Here is a 15,755-nt window from a genome sequence, read left to right on the forward strand (position 1 = left end):
GGTTGTGTCTGAAACGTCGCCGAAGGGAGTCTCCGCGTCCGTCGCGACAGCGGACTATTCCAAAGATTGGACGGATTTGGAATGGTTGAAAATAGAGAGTGATGATATTGGTCCGGACCATTAGTTCCTTTTATCGTCGATATGAGTTTTTATATAAAATGAAATAATAGCATTCTCATTCCAGCATTTAAACCCGCGAGTCTAGAATCCCGAATGTCCCACCTCTCCCAAAGCCTCCTTCACCACCTCCGCAAGGCTCTTCTCCGGAAGACCAAGCTCCCTGTTCCGGATCTGGCGCGTAGGCTCAAAATAACCACTATACGACCCCTCAGTGAACCCGACATTAATTAATCCATAGCCCGCGTAGGCGTCACCATTTTCCCAGGCCGACTTCAGCGCCGGAATGACCTCGGTCGTATCGATGGACTTTCGCTGCCACTTCTCGCCCGTGAGACGCTCGATCGTCTCCACGAGCTCTATCTGGCTGGTCGCGAAGTCGCTGGTGAAGACAATCTGGTTGGCCGTGGGGCCGGGGTTCAGTAGAATGCGATTCAGGGCCAACGCAGTGTTGTTCAATGTAGTGGTTGAGAAATAGCCGGTTCCGTCATTGGTGAATGTCACGGTGCGGTTGGGGTAGTCGAAGCCGAGGAAGTTATTGCGAAGGGACCTGAAATTACAGTTAGATTTGCAGCTTGGGAGTTGGGTCGAGAATGAAAAGAAAAGACGTACCATCCAATCCACATCCCGCACGCAATCGCCGTCCAAGTTAACCCGCTTGCCTCTTTCCCGCGCAGATACTCCTGCACCAGGCCCTTTTCTTTGAACACGGGGGCCAGGTCCTGCGCTTTGGGGGTGTTGTTGTCCAGTCCGTACTCGGAGGGGACGTAGCGTTTGACGCCCGCCGTGATGGCGGCGTCGATGAAGCGGAGCTGCTCGGCGACGGAGAAGCTGGTGATCGCGTTCACGACGGCGTCTTGGCCGGCGAAGGCTTGGACAAGGTCCTCTTGTGGGTAAGTATCAGGGACGGTGATGATCTTGGCGGTGGAGGGGATGGTGGAGCGCGCTTTGGATGAGGCGCGCGTGAGCACGGTTACGTTGAACTTGGGCTCAGAGAGGAGGGACTTCAAAAGGACGCTGCCGAGAGAGCCACTGCCCTGTTGTGGGTTAGATTTGGGGTTGGATGAAGGAAGACCAGGGGAGAGGGGTTGGGACGTACTCCGATGAGGATGATGTTCTTGTATCCGTCTGAAGACATGTTTTATCAATTGGTTGGAGCTTTTTGTGAATGAAAGCAGTTGCAATGAACTTGTGAAGAATTAGATTGATGTCCAAAACAGTCCATGACCAGCTCCTCCAGCGACACTTTATACCCTTCCCCGGGGAATCTCAACGTGCCATCTCAAGCGGCGTCTGATTCAAATCCCGACGTATTGTCCGGCTCAGTGTCGAAGACTCGCCAATAGCGCCGCATTGCAAATATGCCTGATGGTGCGATCTCTTGATAACTCGGCAGTAGGGGAAACAGTAAGCGTGATTGGAAATAAGCCTGCAACCTAATCTCAAAATGTCGGGACGATCAGTAATCATATTTTGGGCCGTGATTATGCCCCCGATCTTATTTTGCAGAAGGCACCAGAATCGACTAAGCCTGGCGCCACAATCCGCCTGTCGGTTGTTCTACTGCGTAGTGCTTAGTGCGGTTTGAGGTCCGGCGGAGATAGCCGCGTTGATATGATGCATGACGGTCTTGGTGTTTTGTGGATGATTAGCGGGTCATGAATCATGTTTTTGATCGGCATCCTGGATAAGGTGCAGCTCTCGTTGAATATCAAAGAAAGCAGACACCGGACAGTGATGATGCCAGAGACGAAAGTCCGAGTCCGCGATCTTCGAAAAGACGGGCGAGGCAAACCAAACAAACACCGGCCCAAAGAGGTCTAGCGTCCTCCGGTGTGGGCGGAGACAGACTAAGCCGTATTGGGCAGTCGCAGTTCCCAATCGGGAAGGGGCCGGGTGCCTGGCGGATGAGGCATCTAACCATGCAGCGGCGACGGTCCATTTCGTCTTCACTCCGTTCTTTCTTTGCGCAACTGACGGAATACGAGGTCTGGTTCTATCCCAAACAGCCCACCAGCCGGGCTCTAGAACCGGCTCCATCCGTGACCTTCTGGCAAAATATATTGGACAACACCCGGCACCCCGAGAATCCGCCTCCGAGAGATGAGTTAAGCTGAAAGGAGTAGGTGTTGTCCGACTTCCGTATGGCTCGCTCAATATGTTGCTTATGGCGGTGTGGTTTGAAGGGGAAAGGAGGCGGTTTTGCGGCTGATTCTCCAGCTGTGGAAGGGAATTCGATCGGAGTCTCCGAGTAATTCATCCTGGCCGAGACCTATAAAGCCAGCTTGCCGGGGAGTGGACGAAGCAAGTCTTTTCGACTCTTATGATACACAAGAAAATTAATCATCACAGATTGAATCTATCATCTATTATACCCACGATTGAACTTCACGCCTAATATCCTATCCCCAGCAACATGGCAGTTACGAGAGATGAAGAGTATGACCAAGCCCATGTGACGGACTCAATGATGTTTCATGGAGTCCTTCCACCGGAGGTGGCAAGAGATCACTACCGCTTGATGAATACGCCATCCGCAGACAGCCCAGTTGGCTTAGACACACCGACCGGGGCGGATACTCCAAAGTCTGAACCAAAAGGTCGCAGACGAGGTCGCCCTCGGATACATGAGAGTGAGGAGATGGCTAATGACGTACGTCCCAGAGCAGAGGTCAAATGCGGATTTATCTAACGTGTGCGGCGATAGAAACGAAAGCGGCAGATTCGTTTGGCACAGAGAGCCCATCGGTCTCGCAAGGAGGAAAAGATGTTATTTCTTGAAACGCGAGTCGCAGAGCTGGAGACGAAAATGTCGGATATTCGCAGGCTGTGTCTCAACCTAAGCACCGCTTTTGACACGGGGATTCTGCCAGCCTGTCCGTCATTGTTGCAGCCTCTGCAAAACGACCTACTTCAGCTGCTATCTCTCAGCGAGCCCGCTCCACAGGCAAATAATATGCCAAATATGGACTCCGCGCAGATGATGGACGGGGACAATTTGCTAGATCTTAGCTGGGATGACGCACTGTTCAGTCAAAATGAACTACGAAATATGGCTTCTCCCGTTCCCAGTGATGAGTACACCAATTCTGTCTTTTGGTCGAATGGTCATGACCAGATTTATCTCAACAGCTTCATGGGTGGCAATGACCTGGGCATAAACCCTAATCTCCAACCTGGTTTACAAACTGATATTTCGCTCCACGGCTCAAACTTAACATGGGCTTGATGATTGATTCAATCACGCTAGCTAGTGGTGCCCCATGAAAGAAAGAACGCCACAATCCAGAAACGAAAGTTTCACTATGAACACAGTATTTTTCATGACATTTTAATGCAGTTGGTTGGCTTAAGCTGAGGCTGGACAAGCTTCGAACCTGTTAGATGGTTGCTTGGCTAGACGTGGTATACAAACAAGCGTCTCTTTTCCAACACTGCCGAGGTCGTTAAGTGCCCAGCTCCAGGCTTCTTTCCAGTTTGATTCACGCGCACTGTCATACATGAAGAGCTCCAATACAGCCTGGACCTGACCCCAGTTGTGCGATGGGGACCGATACTGTATCGACTTCTTCAAAAGCTGCCTTTGCGCATCCTGACAGAACAGCAGTTTGTTCCGTGGCGTCGAAATGACAGTACACATCCAAATCATACAGTCAATTAATGCCGGTTGCTTCCATAACTCAGAGACCGTTGCTAGAACCTGCGCACGCTGCTTTGGCTTTCGAAAGATAAGTGCCGCGGGATGGGTACCCATGGCGCTGATATCATCTGCCAAACATGCCAATGCCACCACAATACACTTCTCAAGGTTGTTTAGAGAGCAAGAACTTGAGTATCGCCAGGTTTCTCTTGATGTGGTGTCCATGTCCTGGACCTTTGAGCGCCAAAGAGCATAACTCTCAACAATGCCAAAAATCTCATCGGATACATATCCGGAGAGGAACAATTTCCGAAAGCCACTGGGCAGATTCGAAATCCTTGCCAGCATTTCGCGTGGATGTTGAAGAGTGATTTCCGACTGCATCAGAGTTTCCAGAGATTCGTCCGAGATGTTTGTTTGCAAGTGAAACTCCACCATACTTGTGACCACGAGCATGCTCATTCGCAGATTCTTTCCAAAGGCATTTGCGTCCGAGCTCCCTACCTCATCGAACCCACCACGAATCTGAACAACATCCCGGAGGCCTTTCAAGTGCACCGGCCCGTATTCAACATATCCCAGATAGTCGTCCACGGGAATGAGAAGACATATTGCCTGGATTAAAACATCATCCACTTGCCGACGCGAGAGCCTCTCATGCAGGTCTCCAAGCAATCTGTTGCGATGATACAGAATTGCACGACTGGTTGCCCCTGTGCTATCCTGACTCTCTACACTACACAGTGTGAAGGCCGACAGACCGTGGAGGATCACGTCATGTTGAGATGCCCAGGAGAGGAGTCCAGAAGTGTAGGAGCCCCTTGCAGCCTCACCCAGCCCGAGAGCGTTCGCGTCGTGAGGAAGGAGGATATCGAAATCTAGACAGCACATGCCATTCAGCTTGAAGCTTGAAGTTCAGTATGAGAGGTGATACCTACAGTGACTGAGAGCATGCAATGTGAGAGGGCCCTTGGAGCCTATGCCTTCGATGGGGTAGAATCTCCCGCCCCCTAGCGGCTTCCTGACGGACAGCGGTCGGCGTGAGCTGTCAGTGCGCGATCGACGACGATCCTTACGGGTCTCGTCCGACGATTCCAGTGGGTCGCGAGAACCAGGCACTTGAACCCACTGCAGAGTCCCCGTCGCCTTCTTTACCGTGGACTCTCCCTTGCGCAGTCGTCGCTTTGCCCCGGCATCTGCGGCAATGAACGCATTGACGGCCCGACGCGTGCTAGCATCTTTATTCGAGGAGGGGCCAGTGTAGGGGATGAACATGGTTGACGACTGCCAGTCTGCTACTCAACACTCTCTGCAGAAGGTCCGAATGGCCAGATCTTGTTTATATGGACACCTCCGATCGCTGACATCCGTCTCTTAACTCCAGTGGGCGCGTCACTGACAGCTATGACGGCAAATCTCAGGATTCCCGCTTATCAATCTGTCCACCTCGGCTTTTTCGTGTTTCTTTTTTCTTTGGCGCCACGCTGAGTAATGCGGGATGAATAATGCGCCTCTCAGTGGCACGGAAACTGGTCGAAATACAGGCTGTATTGTTCTCTATCGCTTCACTGAGTCTATTCGATACTGGTTGTTTCTAGTGGATATGTTAACGTTGCGTCGGCTCTTCACCGTTTAATGCACACGTGGATACCACCCCGATCCCTCCAAGGGGATGTAATCCCCTTGACGGATTTCTCTCCCGTCAAAGACTGGCCACGAAACCTGGCCATGTCCTCATATAGTCGATGAATTTATCACTAAGTCCGGATTGCCGAAGATAGGACTCGGTCACAGGCAAATTTGGCAGGCGGTAGTTGGCATCTTTTTCGACACGTCGCGGAAAGTCCGGGTCCACAATAGCCGCTTTTCCAAGCATAACAAAGTCGCAGCCGGCTTCCAGTGCTTCGGCGGCCTGGGTGACAGTCATGATGTGGCCTGACGCCCCTATCCGGACCGAATTTCGTGGCAGTTCTGTGAAAACGCTAAGAAAAGTACGTCCCGTGAACGGACTTTCTTGGGCCAACTTTCTGTAGTCCCAGAGAGCCAAATCCAGGTAGTCAATTGTCTCTTCCTGAATGGCTCTCGCAGCTACGAGCTGCATTTCACTTAGAGCTACGCCATATCGCTCCATGGAGATACGCAGCCCGATTTGAAAGTCTGGCCGGCAAGCCTCGCGGATACCGTCTATCACCTCGAAGAGGAATCGTGCCCGATTATCCAAAGAACCACCATACCGATCTGTGCGACGGTTGAATACAGGAGACAGAAACTGCATCGGTATCCAACCAAACGCGGCATGGACCTCGACTCCATCGAAGCCGGCCCGCTCGGCACGTTTCGCAGCTAGAATGAAATCATCCCGAAGCTCTTCGACCTCCCTCAGTGAAAGACCGCGCACACCAGTCCCGGGGATGGGACTCGGGCCCACAACTTGCCCTCCATATTCCGGGCTGACGCGCGCACCGCCATGATGTAGTTGCACTGATGAGACGCCCCCGTTGTCCCGGATTGTGTCCGCGATCCTCCGCAGCCCGTCCAAATGCTTATCGCTGAAAATGCCCATCTGTCCTGGAAACGCTTGTCCGAATGGGTGAATGTGTGTGGCGCATGTCATGACCATGGAGAACCCTCCGGCTGCGCATCGCCTGAGCCATTTCTCCTCGTGCTCAGTGCTCGTTCCGTCGGGGTTGCTTTGCCAGTTTGTGAGCGGTGCGAGGAGAATGCGGTTTTTGAGTTCTGGGCCTCGTTTGAATCTGAGTGGTTTGAAAAGGTCTTGTACTGGCATTTTAGGCGAACTCTCAGGAAGTTTTCCGGGGTTTCGACTTCAGCGTGGCGTTCGTTGACTTGATTTGGATGAGGTCCGGGGATATTGTATGGTTTGGCGAAGAAAACTAGTATTTATAGCTTATCGAGTTCGTCAACCGTCTATTTCGCATTTATCCTCTGCAAAAGCCGAAGGAAAAATGAAAGAAAGAAATAGAGAGAGAGAAAGAGAGAGAGAAATTTTACTGTTCTTTACTGTTCAGAATCTAGATTTAGCCGTTTTAGCTGTAGAAGTCTCATCAGGATCCCGTCGGTTCGGAGAGGTTCCTGAAATGGAGATTGGAGACTCCAACTTTCCAAAAGTAAGGATTACAAATCAATGTCTGGGTCTCCAATGTGTTCACGACGCCGGTAAAACGACTTGAAAAAAACAAAAAAAAGAGGGAATTGACCGAAAACAGAACTAAGATAAGGCAATCTCATCAATCAGGTTCAAATATTGTAAGCTTTTAAGGTGTTTGAGTTGCAACGTAGCCATCATCATATATTTACTTACCCCTTCAACACCTTTAATTTCAATAGAAACTCTCCCCCCAAGACAAAAATAGAATATTAGATGACCCATTTCATTCATTATCATGTTGATCGTTCAGGAGCTGAGAAATGCATTTCGAAAGAGCTCTGTGACTAGAAATCTAGACTATGCTAGCTAAGTCTAAAAACATCAGCTGTCCTCTAGATACCATCAGAGATTGCAACCTTGCCAAACTGGCGCTGTCCCCAAACATATTCATACGCCTCCTTCAGTTCCTTCAGACCGAATATCCGATGATCCACCACCGGCTTGATGTTCCCATCTTCTATTGCCCGATTCATCTCTCGGAACTGGATATGATTGCCCACCTCAATCCCTCGCACCATACACGCCTGCATAAGAGGCTCCAAGTACGTAGGGCCATCCTCCGCATGTCCCTGACCCGTCAAGAACCCAATCACATCAATCTCACCACCTCGTGCCACGCATTCAAACGACTGCTTGATGGTCTGGGGCCCACCAACTTCAATGACCCGGTGGCATCCCAGCTCACCGCGAGTCAGCTTCCTCGCCGTCTCGCCCCAGTTCGGATCCTCGCGGTAGTTCAACACATGCTGCACGCCCATGCTCTTCAATTTTTCCGCTTTCTCACTCGACGAAGTCGTCGCGATCACCGTCGCCCCCGCCGCCAGCGCAAACAGAACCGCAAACAGCGACACGCCGCCCGTTCCCTGCGTCAGGACAAAGTCGTCGCGCTTCAGCGGCGTCAGACCATGCAGCGCGTTCCATGCCGTTAGGGCCGAGCACGGAAGAGTGGCTGCCTCGACATAACTCAGGGTCGACGGCATGGCGATCAGCCCGGTCTCGTTGAAGACTGCGTACTGCCGGAACGTGCCGTGGGTGTTTGTGCCGGGTACATCGCGCATCTGGTGCAGCGTGGGTGCGTTACCCTCGGGGAAATGAGGGTAGAACAGCACGATGACTTTGTCGGAGACGTTGAATTTCGAGGCGTTCGTGCCTCGGGCGATGATCTCGCCTGCGCCGTCGGATCCGGGGATTACCACCGAGTCGGCGGACTCTCGCCATGGGAATGTCCCGTTGGCCACTGAGGTTTGTTAGCGTGTGCGTAGAGCAGGGCGGGTATGGGATGGATATGTTCTATCTACCTGCGAGATCGGGGTAGTTGATTGCCCATGCGTGCAGTTTGACGAGCACGTCGTTCGGTCCGAGAGGTGGGAGTTGCTGGTTCTCGTTCCAGATCAGTGCGTTTGCGCCGGAGCCGGAGCCGGAGCCGTGGAGCTCCCATCCGGGGGTTGTTGTTGGTAGTGAAGTGGCCATTTTTGATTGGTTTGGGTGTTTACTGGGTTTTCGCTGGTTAGTGTTCACTATTCAGGAGGTCGATGATGTTTTATAACCATGAAAGTTGGAGTCTCCAATTCTCCGGCCCTCGGAATTCGGAAATGAATGGTCAATGAGGTCACCATTTTCGGATTCCATTATTTCATTCCGGCGTTTTGGTCTAGAGGCTAGATAATGTGGAAGTTGATGTTTAATCTTAGTTCAAAAGTAGATTTTAGTTCAGTTGTTGGTGTAACCTTGATCACTACTATGATGTGACATGACGTAATCGTGGTAAGATATATAATTGTTACAACTTGGAGAGAACAGTTGATGAGTCAAAATACCTGGCTGGCAGAAACTGGAAAGACACGAATAGGATCAAACACAAACTTGAACCACCATATTCACCTATAGGAAACAAGAAGACGATATGTTCTCAGGGAAGTATACACAAAGGCCGTAGCAGATCGGACGATGGGGTACCCTTCCAGAACAGGCTAGCGTGGATAAATAGGTGACATAAATACGCGCATTAGTCATCTATGGAATTATGCAGCGGCGAGTCTTCCGCAACTTTCGATCTTCCGCCCGATCGATCCTCATCGCGTTCTCGCTCGTCCAGTCGATCGGAATACGAAGTCCTGGTCCATTCTGTTGCTTTCTGAACTTGGTGTCCCGCCTGTCAAACACGGTCGACGCGTCCACCAGGGTCCCTGCCATTTCTGGACCCGCGATGTGGTAATGGGTTGCTCTACCCCCTGCACATGCATCGTCCAGTTCTCCATGCATCATTAAGATGGCCAGGAGATCAGATTCAAGTCTCCTTAGTACATATGATGAACGCCAGGATGCGTTGACCTGCAAGGTGTGCTCTCGAGTGTTTCATCGCCACGAGCATCTGCAGCGACACGCTCGTACACGTGGGTTGCCGGTGAATCCTTGAAACTCGAAAGTCTCAAAGCTGAACCTGCGCAGACACAAAGGAAAAGCCGTACGTCTGTCATTGCGGTCGCTCTTTTACTCGGAAGGATCTGTTGACTCGGCATGAACGATTAACCCATGGGTCATCTACCAAGAGAAATGAGGAATCAGGTAAGTCATTAATCTTCCATTGCAAAGATCAAGCCATCAGACCCTAAGCCGCTTTTTGTCAGGTCCTAGTACATCTCCTACACCAGGTGGAGATATTCTTGGCATGACAGCTGATGTACTCCCAGCCTCGGGTATTCTGCAGGAGGCTGAAGATGTTGGCATTCTCCAACAAACTGTACCTGATTCCTTGGGCGCTGTTGGGGAGCCCGAGCTTACGGACCCCTTCGGGCTCACATATCTAGATAGCCTTCTAGGTGGATATGATGATCCCATATTCGAATTCACGAAGTTTATGAATTCTGCGGACACTGTGGACTGGGATGCCATGCTAACAGACCCTTTATCCGACCTTCATACCGCGCACACTGAAAGCATCATCGCTCAACAAGTCACTCCAGACAGCGCAGACTTCTCATCAAGGGTGCCAGATGACCAGTCCGGAGATGGTAGGTTGTGTAACCAAAAGCGCATGGCTATTATTAACCACTCGGGCAGATGATTTCCAGGAGCTGAAACCCTTCAGCTGCCCTTGGCTCATGCGTGAACCCCAACTTTCTCAATTAAACGAGTCAATTTCCCCTTTCCAACATGTAATTCCGCAGTTTTTACTACCAACCAGGCTATCCATAGCGCGATATATGAGTGGCTATGTCGACGGGTTTAGCAATCACCACCCATTTATTCACATCCCAACTCTGAGGATTCTGTCCTATCCTCGATCTCCAGAGTTAATTCTGGCCATAATGGCGATTGGTGCTCAGTATCGTTACGAGACCAAAACTGCGAGAGCATTATACCAAGCGGGCCGGTCGATCGTCTTGGAACGGCTGCGCAGGGGCGATCTCTTCCCACCAGCTAAGGCGAATTATTCCGTTCAAAACGAATCCAACACCCGGTCGACCAATGCAGACTATATGGATCGCACTCGGGCTTTGCTTCTTCTGGCCACACATTGCTCCTGGCAAGCTGATCTAGGGCTAACACAAGAATGCTTCGAGTACCAGAGTCTCATTGCACGGTCGCTTCGACAGATCGGACTATCGGAGGACCAGGGGCATCATGGTGATGACTGGGCTCAGTGGGCTCGCTGCGAAATGGACCGCCGGACCAAGCTCTTTGGCTGGTGTCTTTTGAATCTACAGAGTCTGGCATTCAACACGCCTCCCCCCTTGCTGAGCCATGAACTGAATCTCTATCTACCTTCGTCATGTGAAGAATGGGTAGCTCCAAACCAGGCCAAGTGGCTAGCATCCAGATCACGCTTTCCTTCCCCGGTCATGTTCAAAGAAGCTCATAGCTCACATCTTGCAAATGCCAGTAACCTGCCCCCTGTTCCAGGAGTGTCTCCGATGGGGAACTACATTCTAGTTCACGCTTTACTCCAGCGGATATACCTGTCCCAGCAGCTTTCCCACGACAGCCACAGACAAAGTCTTCCGGCCCGAGACGTGGAGCAGCTAGAACACGCGCTGAACCGCTGGCGCCATACGTGGCGCACTTCCCCGGAGTCAATGCTGGACCTGCAAAACTCTTATGCATCTCTGCCTTTCACCTCTACGGCTCTCTTGGGAGCAGCTCACATTCGCCTTCACTGTAACCTGGGTCAGTGGCGGGACCTTCCGAGTTGTGACACAAATACTGTGGCCGCGACCCTCCAAGAGGCCCCAGTTCCCCAGAGAGGTGATCATCTCATATATGCGCTTCTTCACTCAGTACACTCCTTGAATATACCCGTCCAGCTGGGAATCTCGTATCTGTCCCGCTGCAGGTCTTTTTCTTGGAGCATTCATCATGCTCTCTGCGATCTGGAATGTGCTGCATTCCTAAGCAAATGGCTGGGAGTAATTGCCGAGTCGCAGCAAACGCAGCCTCTTTCCCGTATGCAATCTTATCCGTTTAATGTTCGAGTTAAAGGCTGACAATTCTGCAGCATTGGAGAACCGTGTCATTAGATGGGTTATGAGGGTTGTGCGTGAAGCACTTCTTTCTCAAGATGAAATGATTCATCTAGGACATGAGATCAATGATCCCAATCTCTCCTATTTATCACAAACAGCTCGGCTCCTCAGCTACGCTGTAGTCAAAGTGTGGGCGCAGATGTTCAAATCCTGCAATAGCCCATGGCCTGTTGTTGGGTTCATCGGGCAGAGTCTCGATCGGTATGCCGAGCTTATTCATACTGCCCATCTGACAGGGTAGTTGATTGGTAACCGGCATTACGGAGACACGCATTAGTACAAATTTGTGAGATTTGAAATCAAATTGGTATCTGCATATTCTTACACTGCACCAGATGACATGACTGCATGCCCCCAATTGGACGACAAAAGCCTGGTTTACTTGACGATGATTTAGAGATTTTTATCCAATCACCTGAAAGTCATCAGGAAAAGGCCTCCCTCGCTAGTTTGCTTTTGCGTCGGATCTGTGGCCCATACCATACCAAGACCCACGGTACTAAAGTCAACGCCGCACCTATTCCACCCAACAGACTCGCTGCTGGTCCGAAACTTAAGTTATTGAACAGTTGTTTCGAAACCAACGGAAATACGCCACCCATCATGTTTCTGCAGAAGCTTTGTGCCGCCAGAGCCGAGCTCGCATAGCGATGGTAGGTATCTGCCAGGTAATTGAATACCGCTAGGTAGATGGCGAAAATCCCCATCGTGGAGACTCCAACTCCTATAGCAGGTACAATCCAGTGGACACTGTAATGTGCTGTCCATCCAAATAGAAAGAGTCCAATGGGAAGCAGCAGGCTTTCGATGCAGCTGAAGTAGAGCCTATGCTCCGGAACGGAATTCCATCCCTTCCAGCGACACGCTAGGTGTTCTTGGCCGATGGATAGGAAGAGAGCGAGGATGGTACCCACACACGAGGCCGTGAATATTGCGTCTGCCTCAGACAACGAGAAATCGTATGTTGATTGGAATACCAGCGGTATAACGGAGAGATTGATGTATAGGACTGACCAGCTGAAGGCGGCCCATAGGGAGAAGAAAAAGACCACTGGTTCTGTCAGCAGCATTTTGAATGGACGGAAAAGCGATGTCTGAAGCATTGTCAGAAGACCGGCTCGTTCTTCGTCCGCGGCTATTTTCCACCTCACGCGCAGTACGATCGGTGGCTTCTCACAAGGGCTGGCCTCATTCTCGGGTACCAATATCCCGTACTGTCCCCTAGATTCGAGTTCCTCGTATCGTTTGTTTAACAAGTTGGCTTTCTTGCGCAACACGACAGAGCCGCGTGTCTCTCGGAAGAAGAATATAACCGCGCCACAAATCAAACCGGCGATGATGATCTGCACGTAAAATATCCAGCGCCACGTTGTATACTGTCCGATGAAGCCACTGACCAGTGGGCCTAGTCCGGTTCCGAAGAGCGCCGCCCATGAGAAAAGTGCCATGGGCGTGTTTCGATCCTGCGCGTGATAAATGTCCGCGACAATTCCACCCACCATAGTCGAGAATGTCGATCCGCCTACCCCTGCGAAAAACCTCGCCACTAACATTCTGAACAACTTAGCCACATCCAGAAACAAACTAAGGGGAGCTGTCAGCGACGTACCCTGGGAACGACCTGGTAACCGAACAACATAGCTGGCAGATTGCAAACAGTATTGCCGTCGCCACAAAGACCGGCTTTCTACCGTATATTTCCGAAAAAGGCGCCAGGAACATCGGTCCCACGGCGAAGCCGCTGGTGAAGGTAGTGATGCCAACGAGAACAGGCACTTCGCTGACATGCCACTCCCTCGTCATTTGTTGGACACCGGGGCTGTAGCAGCTTGCTGCATAGGACGCGAATAATGTCGAGATGCATGATACCCCAGTGATGAACATCTTGTACCCCGGGGACCAGTCGTAGGGAGATATGAGCCGGGTTGAATTAGAGGACTCCACGTCTCCTGTTTCTGACGGGAAAGGGGCCTCTGTTTCGAAAGTGAGATTTCGGTATGAAATTGGCTGATCGTGAGCATTTTCGAACGGCTTTTCTGGCTGTCGGCTGTGGCTGGCTGTTGGATCTATAATTGCTTCGGTGGTTTCGAACATTGTAGATGATGTTTGGAAACAATTTGGAGGACTGTTTCGTCATTTTAGATATGGGGATTATGCCTTTATATTTTGGCGCACAAAACTCCGAAGGCGGATTTATAACCCGCCATTTTTCATGTGAATCAATTTTATCAGACATGGGGAACACAGAATTTATCGAATAGACTTTTTCGTCGATTTCTATCAGGGATGCTGATCAATCTACCCTTCCAGGGTGAAATTTGGAGGTTGCGTGGCGGGCTTGATCGGGAAAGTTGGGGTCTCCAACTTGTTGAATATTTGCCATGATCGACCCTTTGTCGTCGGATATCTCGGCCGCAGTTATCAGTAAACCAAACATACGGTTTCCTTGGGTAGAAAATGCAAGTGGAAAAATCTGCATATGATGTCAGGAGTGGAAGCGCAAATGCGAGGGCCATACTGTATGTCAATGGTTTTAGGACCAACCCCGAGGAACGAACAAGACTAAGCAGATCACAATTAAGCATTTATGCCACCCCGGGGTGCCTTTCAAAGATGATGCACTATGGAGTCAAATGCTCGAGGGATTATATTCCTTTCTGAAGTTTCGACTATTATAGCTCGTGTATTCAATGTATAAACTCGCGGCGGTCTAGGAGCTAGGGAAAGTGATAAGAAATCAGTGTTTCCAACCTTCTCTCCTTTTTTGTTTCCTATTTGTCCGTGATAAACCTCCCTCCCCCCCCTTAAGCCTACAAGCTGTCCACGAACCGTGTTTCTAAAGGGTTTAAACGGAAGCATGGACGTAGCAAAGTATGTGCCGTGTCGGGATGCCAAGCCGTATTTTGGGGCCACGGAAATATTATCCGACTTGTTTCCACAGCCAAGGGTGCAATAAAGGCAACCAAGAAAGCACATATTATGACAAGATAAAAACCTAGTTACTACGGCATACAAACGCAATTCAAGTGGCGCTCTCTCTTACAGACTCTTCTAGACTTCGACTTTAGATTCTGCCAGATTACTGGCCGCAAACACCATCTGGATAAGCTTGCGATCTGGTCCTCTGCCAATGGGGTTATAGGAAAGAAACAGGTAACGTAGTAGAACGTAAACAGAACGTCAACGCTGCCCATGACGGCTGACAAAGTATAATGCAAGCTAGGATTTAAACAAGACTCGAACAAAATATTAAATACACAGTTTCACTCTTTCCCCCCTCAACCCCTAGCCTGGTCCCCTTCCCAGGTATATACAAGCTCATCGGCCATTCCACCCATCATGACCCGAGCTCCATGTTACCATATCTGCTTTTTTGAAATGGATCAGGATCTAGTGCGTACAAGTACGAACTTGACCATTCTCCCTTTGGTATTCATTATGGGGGTATTTGTCGGATCTATTGCAGTTCCCTCCATCCGTGTGTTTCGATATATGTTAGGGAAGGCATGGTCTGGAGACAAGAAAGCAATGATAAAGACATCCGGTGATGTCTTGACCGAGGGACTCGGCGATCAGATTACCGACTATTTCACTCGATTGATTGTCCGCCAATATCCCGAGGACAGGTTCGACCACGAAACGGTCTGCTGGTATGCTAGGCCTTTTCTGGAGGGTGTTATACAAGTCCTTCGAGCGCATACATCCTCCGGCGTGCAATCTAAAGCGCAGGTCTCGGTTTCTAATAGGGTTGAGTTCCACAAAGCAGCCAACCACCAAAGGGATCGCCATATGCTCTTCCAAATCTCCTTCGATGGTATTCCCAAGCAGAGAGTGGGCGACGATAAAGACGTTTTGGATAATGGATCTGCACCTACGGCTTGCCTGCTGGCTGGATCAGAGATCCCGATTGTGGACGGTGACGGTACGACACTCAGCAAGTGGTCTCTTCCTAAGCTCGCTGGACTTCCCAAGGATCCTTTTGCCCCTGATGCCCCGCTGAAAAAAGGAGATTTGTGGTCAGGCTTTCTGGCCAAGCTGCTGCGTCAGGTTGATTGTGTCATGAAGCTTGCAGAGAAAAAGGATGTACGCCTGGTGGTGAAGTTGGTGATAGGGCAGAACGATATTGTCAAAAAGCTTGATCCGGAGATGAACACCTCGAGCCAACAGAAGAATGATATGTAGGCCCATCGAATAGAACGACCTTGGCTGGAGTGGGAGCCGGTGCAGCGCCGGATACATTTTACAGGTGGGTAATCTTATAATGAGATAGAAGACTCTCGATATTTTGTAATAGTTTAAAATAAACCGG

At 50.4% G+C, this 15,755-nt stretch overlaps 8 protein-coding genes across 8 annotated transcripts; 3 read left to right on the forward strand and 5 right to left on the reverse strand.

The window, feature by feature from the left end:
- Positions 1 to 183: 183 nt before the first annotated feature.
- P170DRAFT_372528 (aromatic alcohol reductase) lies at positions 184 to 1,255 on the reverse strand (the record flags this gene model as incomplete). The annotated part of the gene is made up of 3 exons (XM_024845203.1): positions 184 to 667; positions 730 to 1,154; positions 1,193 to 1,255. The coding sequence occupies 3 exons, from the start codon at positions 1,253 to 1,255 to the stop codon at positions 202 to 204; spliced, it is 954 nt and encodes a 317-aa protein (XP_024709233.1). The 3' UTR covers positions 184 to 201.
- Positions 1,256 to 2,331: 1,076 nt separating this feature from the next.
- On the forward strand, positions 2,332 to 3,346 carry P170DRAFT_460232 (bZIP transcription factor; the record flags this gene model as incomplete). The annotated part of the gene is made up of 3 exons (XM_024851924.1): positions 2,332 to 2,421; positions 2,470 to 2,770; positions 2,825 to 3,346. The coding sequence occupies exons 2-3, from the start codon at positions 2,534 to 2,536 to the stop codon at positions 3,344 to 3,346; spliced, it is 759 nt and encodes a 252-aa protein (XP_024709234.1). The 5' UTR covers positions 2,332 to 2,421; positions 2,470 to 2,533.
- A 15-nt stretch (positions 3,347 to 3,361) lies between these two features.
- P170DRAFT_372530 (uncharacterized protein) lies at positions 3,362 to 5,032 on the reverse strand (the record flags this gene model as incomplete). The annotated part of the gene is made up of 2 exons (XM_024845204.1): positions 3,362 to 4,635; positions 4,696 to 5,032. 2 exons carry the CDS (start codon positions 5,030 to 5,032, stop codon positions 3,467 to 3,469), a joined length of 1,506 nt encoding a protein of 501 aa, XP_024709235.1. The 3' UTR covers positions 3,362 to 3,466.
- A 427-nt stretch (positions 5,033 to 5,459) lies between these two features.
- Positions 5,460 to 6,542, reverse strand: P170DRAFT_420724 (NADH:flavin oxidoreductase/NADH oxidase; the record flags this gene model as incomplete). Its single annotated transcript, XM_024847316.1, has 1 exon — positions 5,460 to 6,542. One exon carries the CDS (start codon positions 6,540 to 6,542, stop codon positions 5,460 to 5,462), a length of 1,083 nt encoding a protein of 360 aa, XP_024709236.1.
- Positions 6,543 to 7,270: 728 nt separating this feature from the next.
- P170DRAFT_372534 (zinc-dependent alcohol dehydrogenase family protein) lies at positions 7,271 to 8,419 on the reverse strand (the record flags this gene model as incomplete). The annotated part of the gene is made up of 2 exons (XM_024845205.1): positions 8,222 to 8,419; positions 7,271 to 8,160 (listed from the first exon to the last, which is right to left on the reverse strand). Coding segments are annotated over exons 1-2 (1,062 nt in total), but the record flags the coding sequence as incomplete, so codon positions are not given.
- Positions 8,420 to 10,024: 1,605 nt separating this feature from the next.
- Positions 10,025 to 11,687, forward strand: P170DRAFT_347423 (uncharacterized protein; the record flags this gene model as incomplete). The annotated part of the gene is made up of 2 exons (XM_024843630.1): positions 10,025 to 11,366; positions 11,419 to 11,687. 2 exons carry the CDS (start codon positions 10,025 to 10,027, stop codon positions 11,685 to 11,687), a joined length of 1,611 nt encoding a protein of 536 aa, XP_024709238.1.
- A 184-nt stretch (positions 11,688 to 11,871) lies between these two features.
- P170DRAFT_345793 (MFS transporter) lies at positions 11,872 to 13,540 on the reverse strand (the record flags this gene model as incomplete). The annotated part of the gene is made up of 2 exons (XM_024843530.1): positions 11,872 to 13,000; positions 13,056 to 13,540. The coding sequence occupies 2 exons, from the start codon at positions 13,538 to 13,540 to the stop codon at positions 11,872 to 11,874; spliced, it is 1,614 nt and encodes a 537-aa protein (XP_024709239.1).
- A 1,245-nt stretch (positions 13,541 to 14,785) lies between these two features.
- P170DRAFT_420728 (uncharacterized protein) lies at positions 14,786 to 15,628 on the forward strand (the record flags this gene model as incomplete). The annotated part of the gene is made up of 1 exon (XM_024847317.1): positions 14,786 to 15,628. The coding sequence occupies one exon, from the start codon at positions 14,786 to 14,788 to the stop codon at positions 15,626 to 15,628; it is 843 nt and encodes a 280-aa protein (XP_024709240.1).
- Positions 15,629 to 15,755: the final 127 nt, after the last annotated feature.

Source organism: Aspergillus steynii, assembly GCF_002849105.1.
Source record: "Aspergillus steynii IBT 23096 chromosome Unknown P170scaffold_1, whole genome shotgun sequence".
In the NCBI taxonomy this organism is placed as follows: domain Eukaryota; kingdom Fungi; phylum Ascomycota; class Eurotiomycetes; order Eurotiales; family Aspergillaceae; genus Aspergillus; species Aspergillus steynii.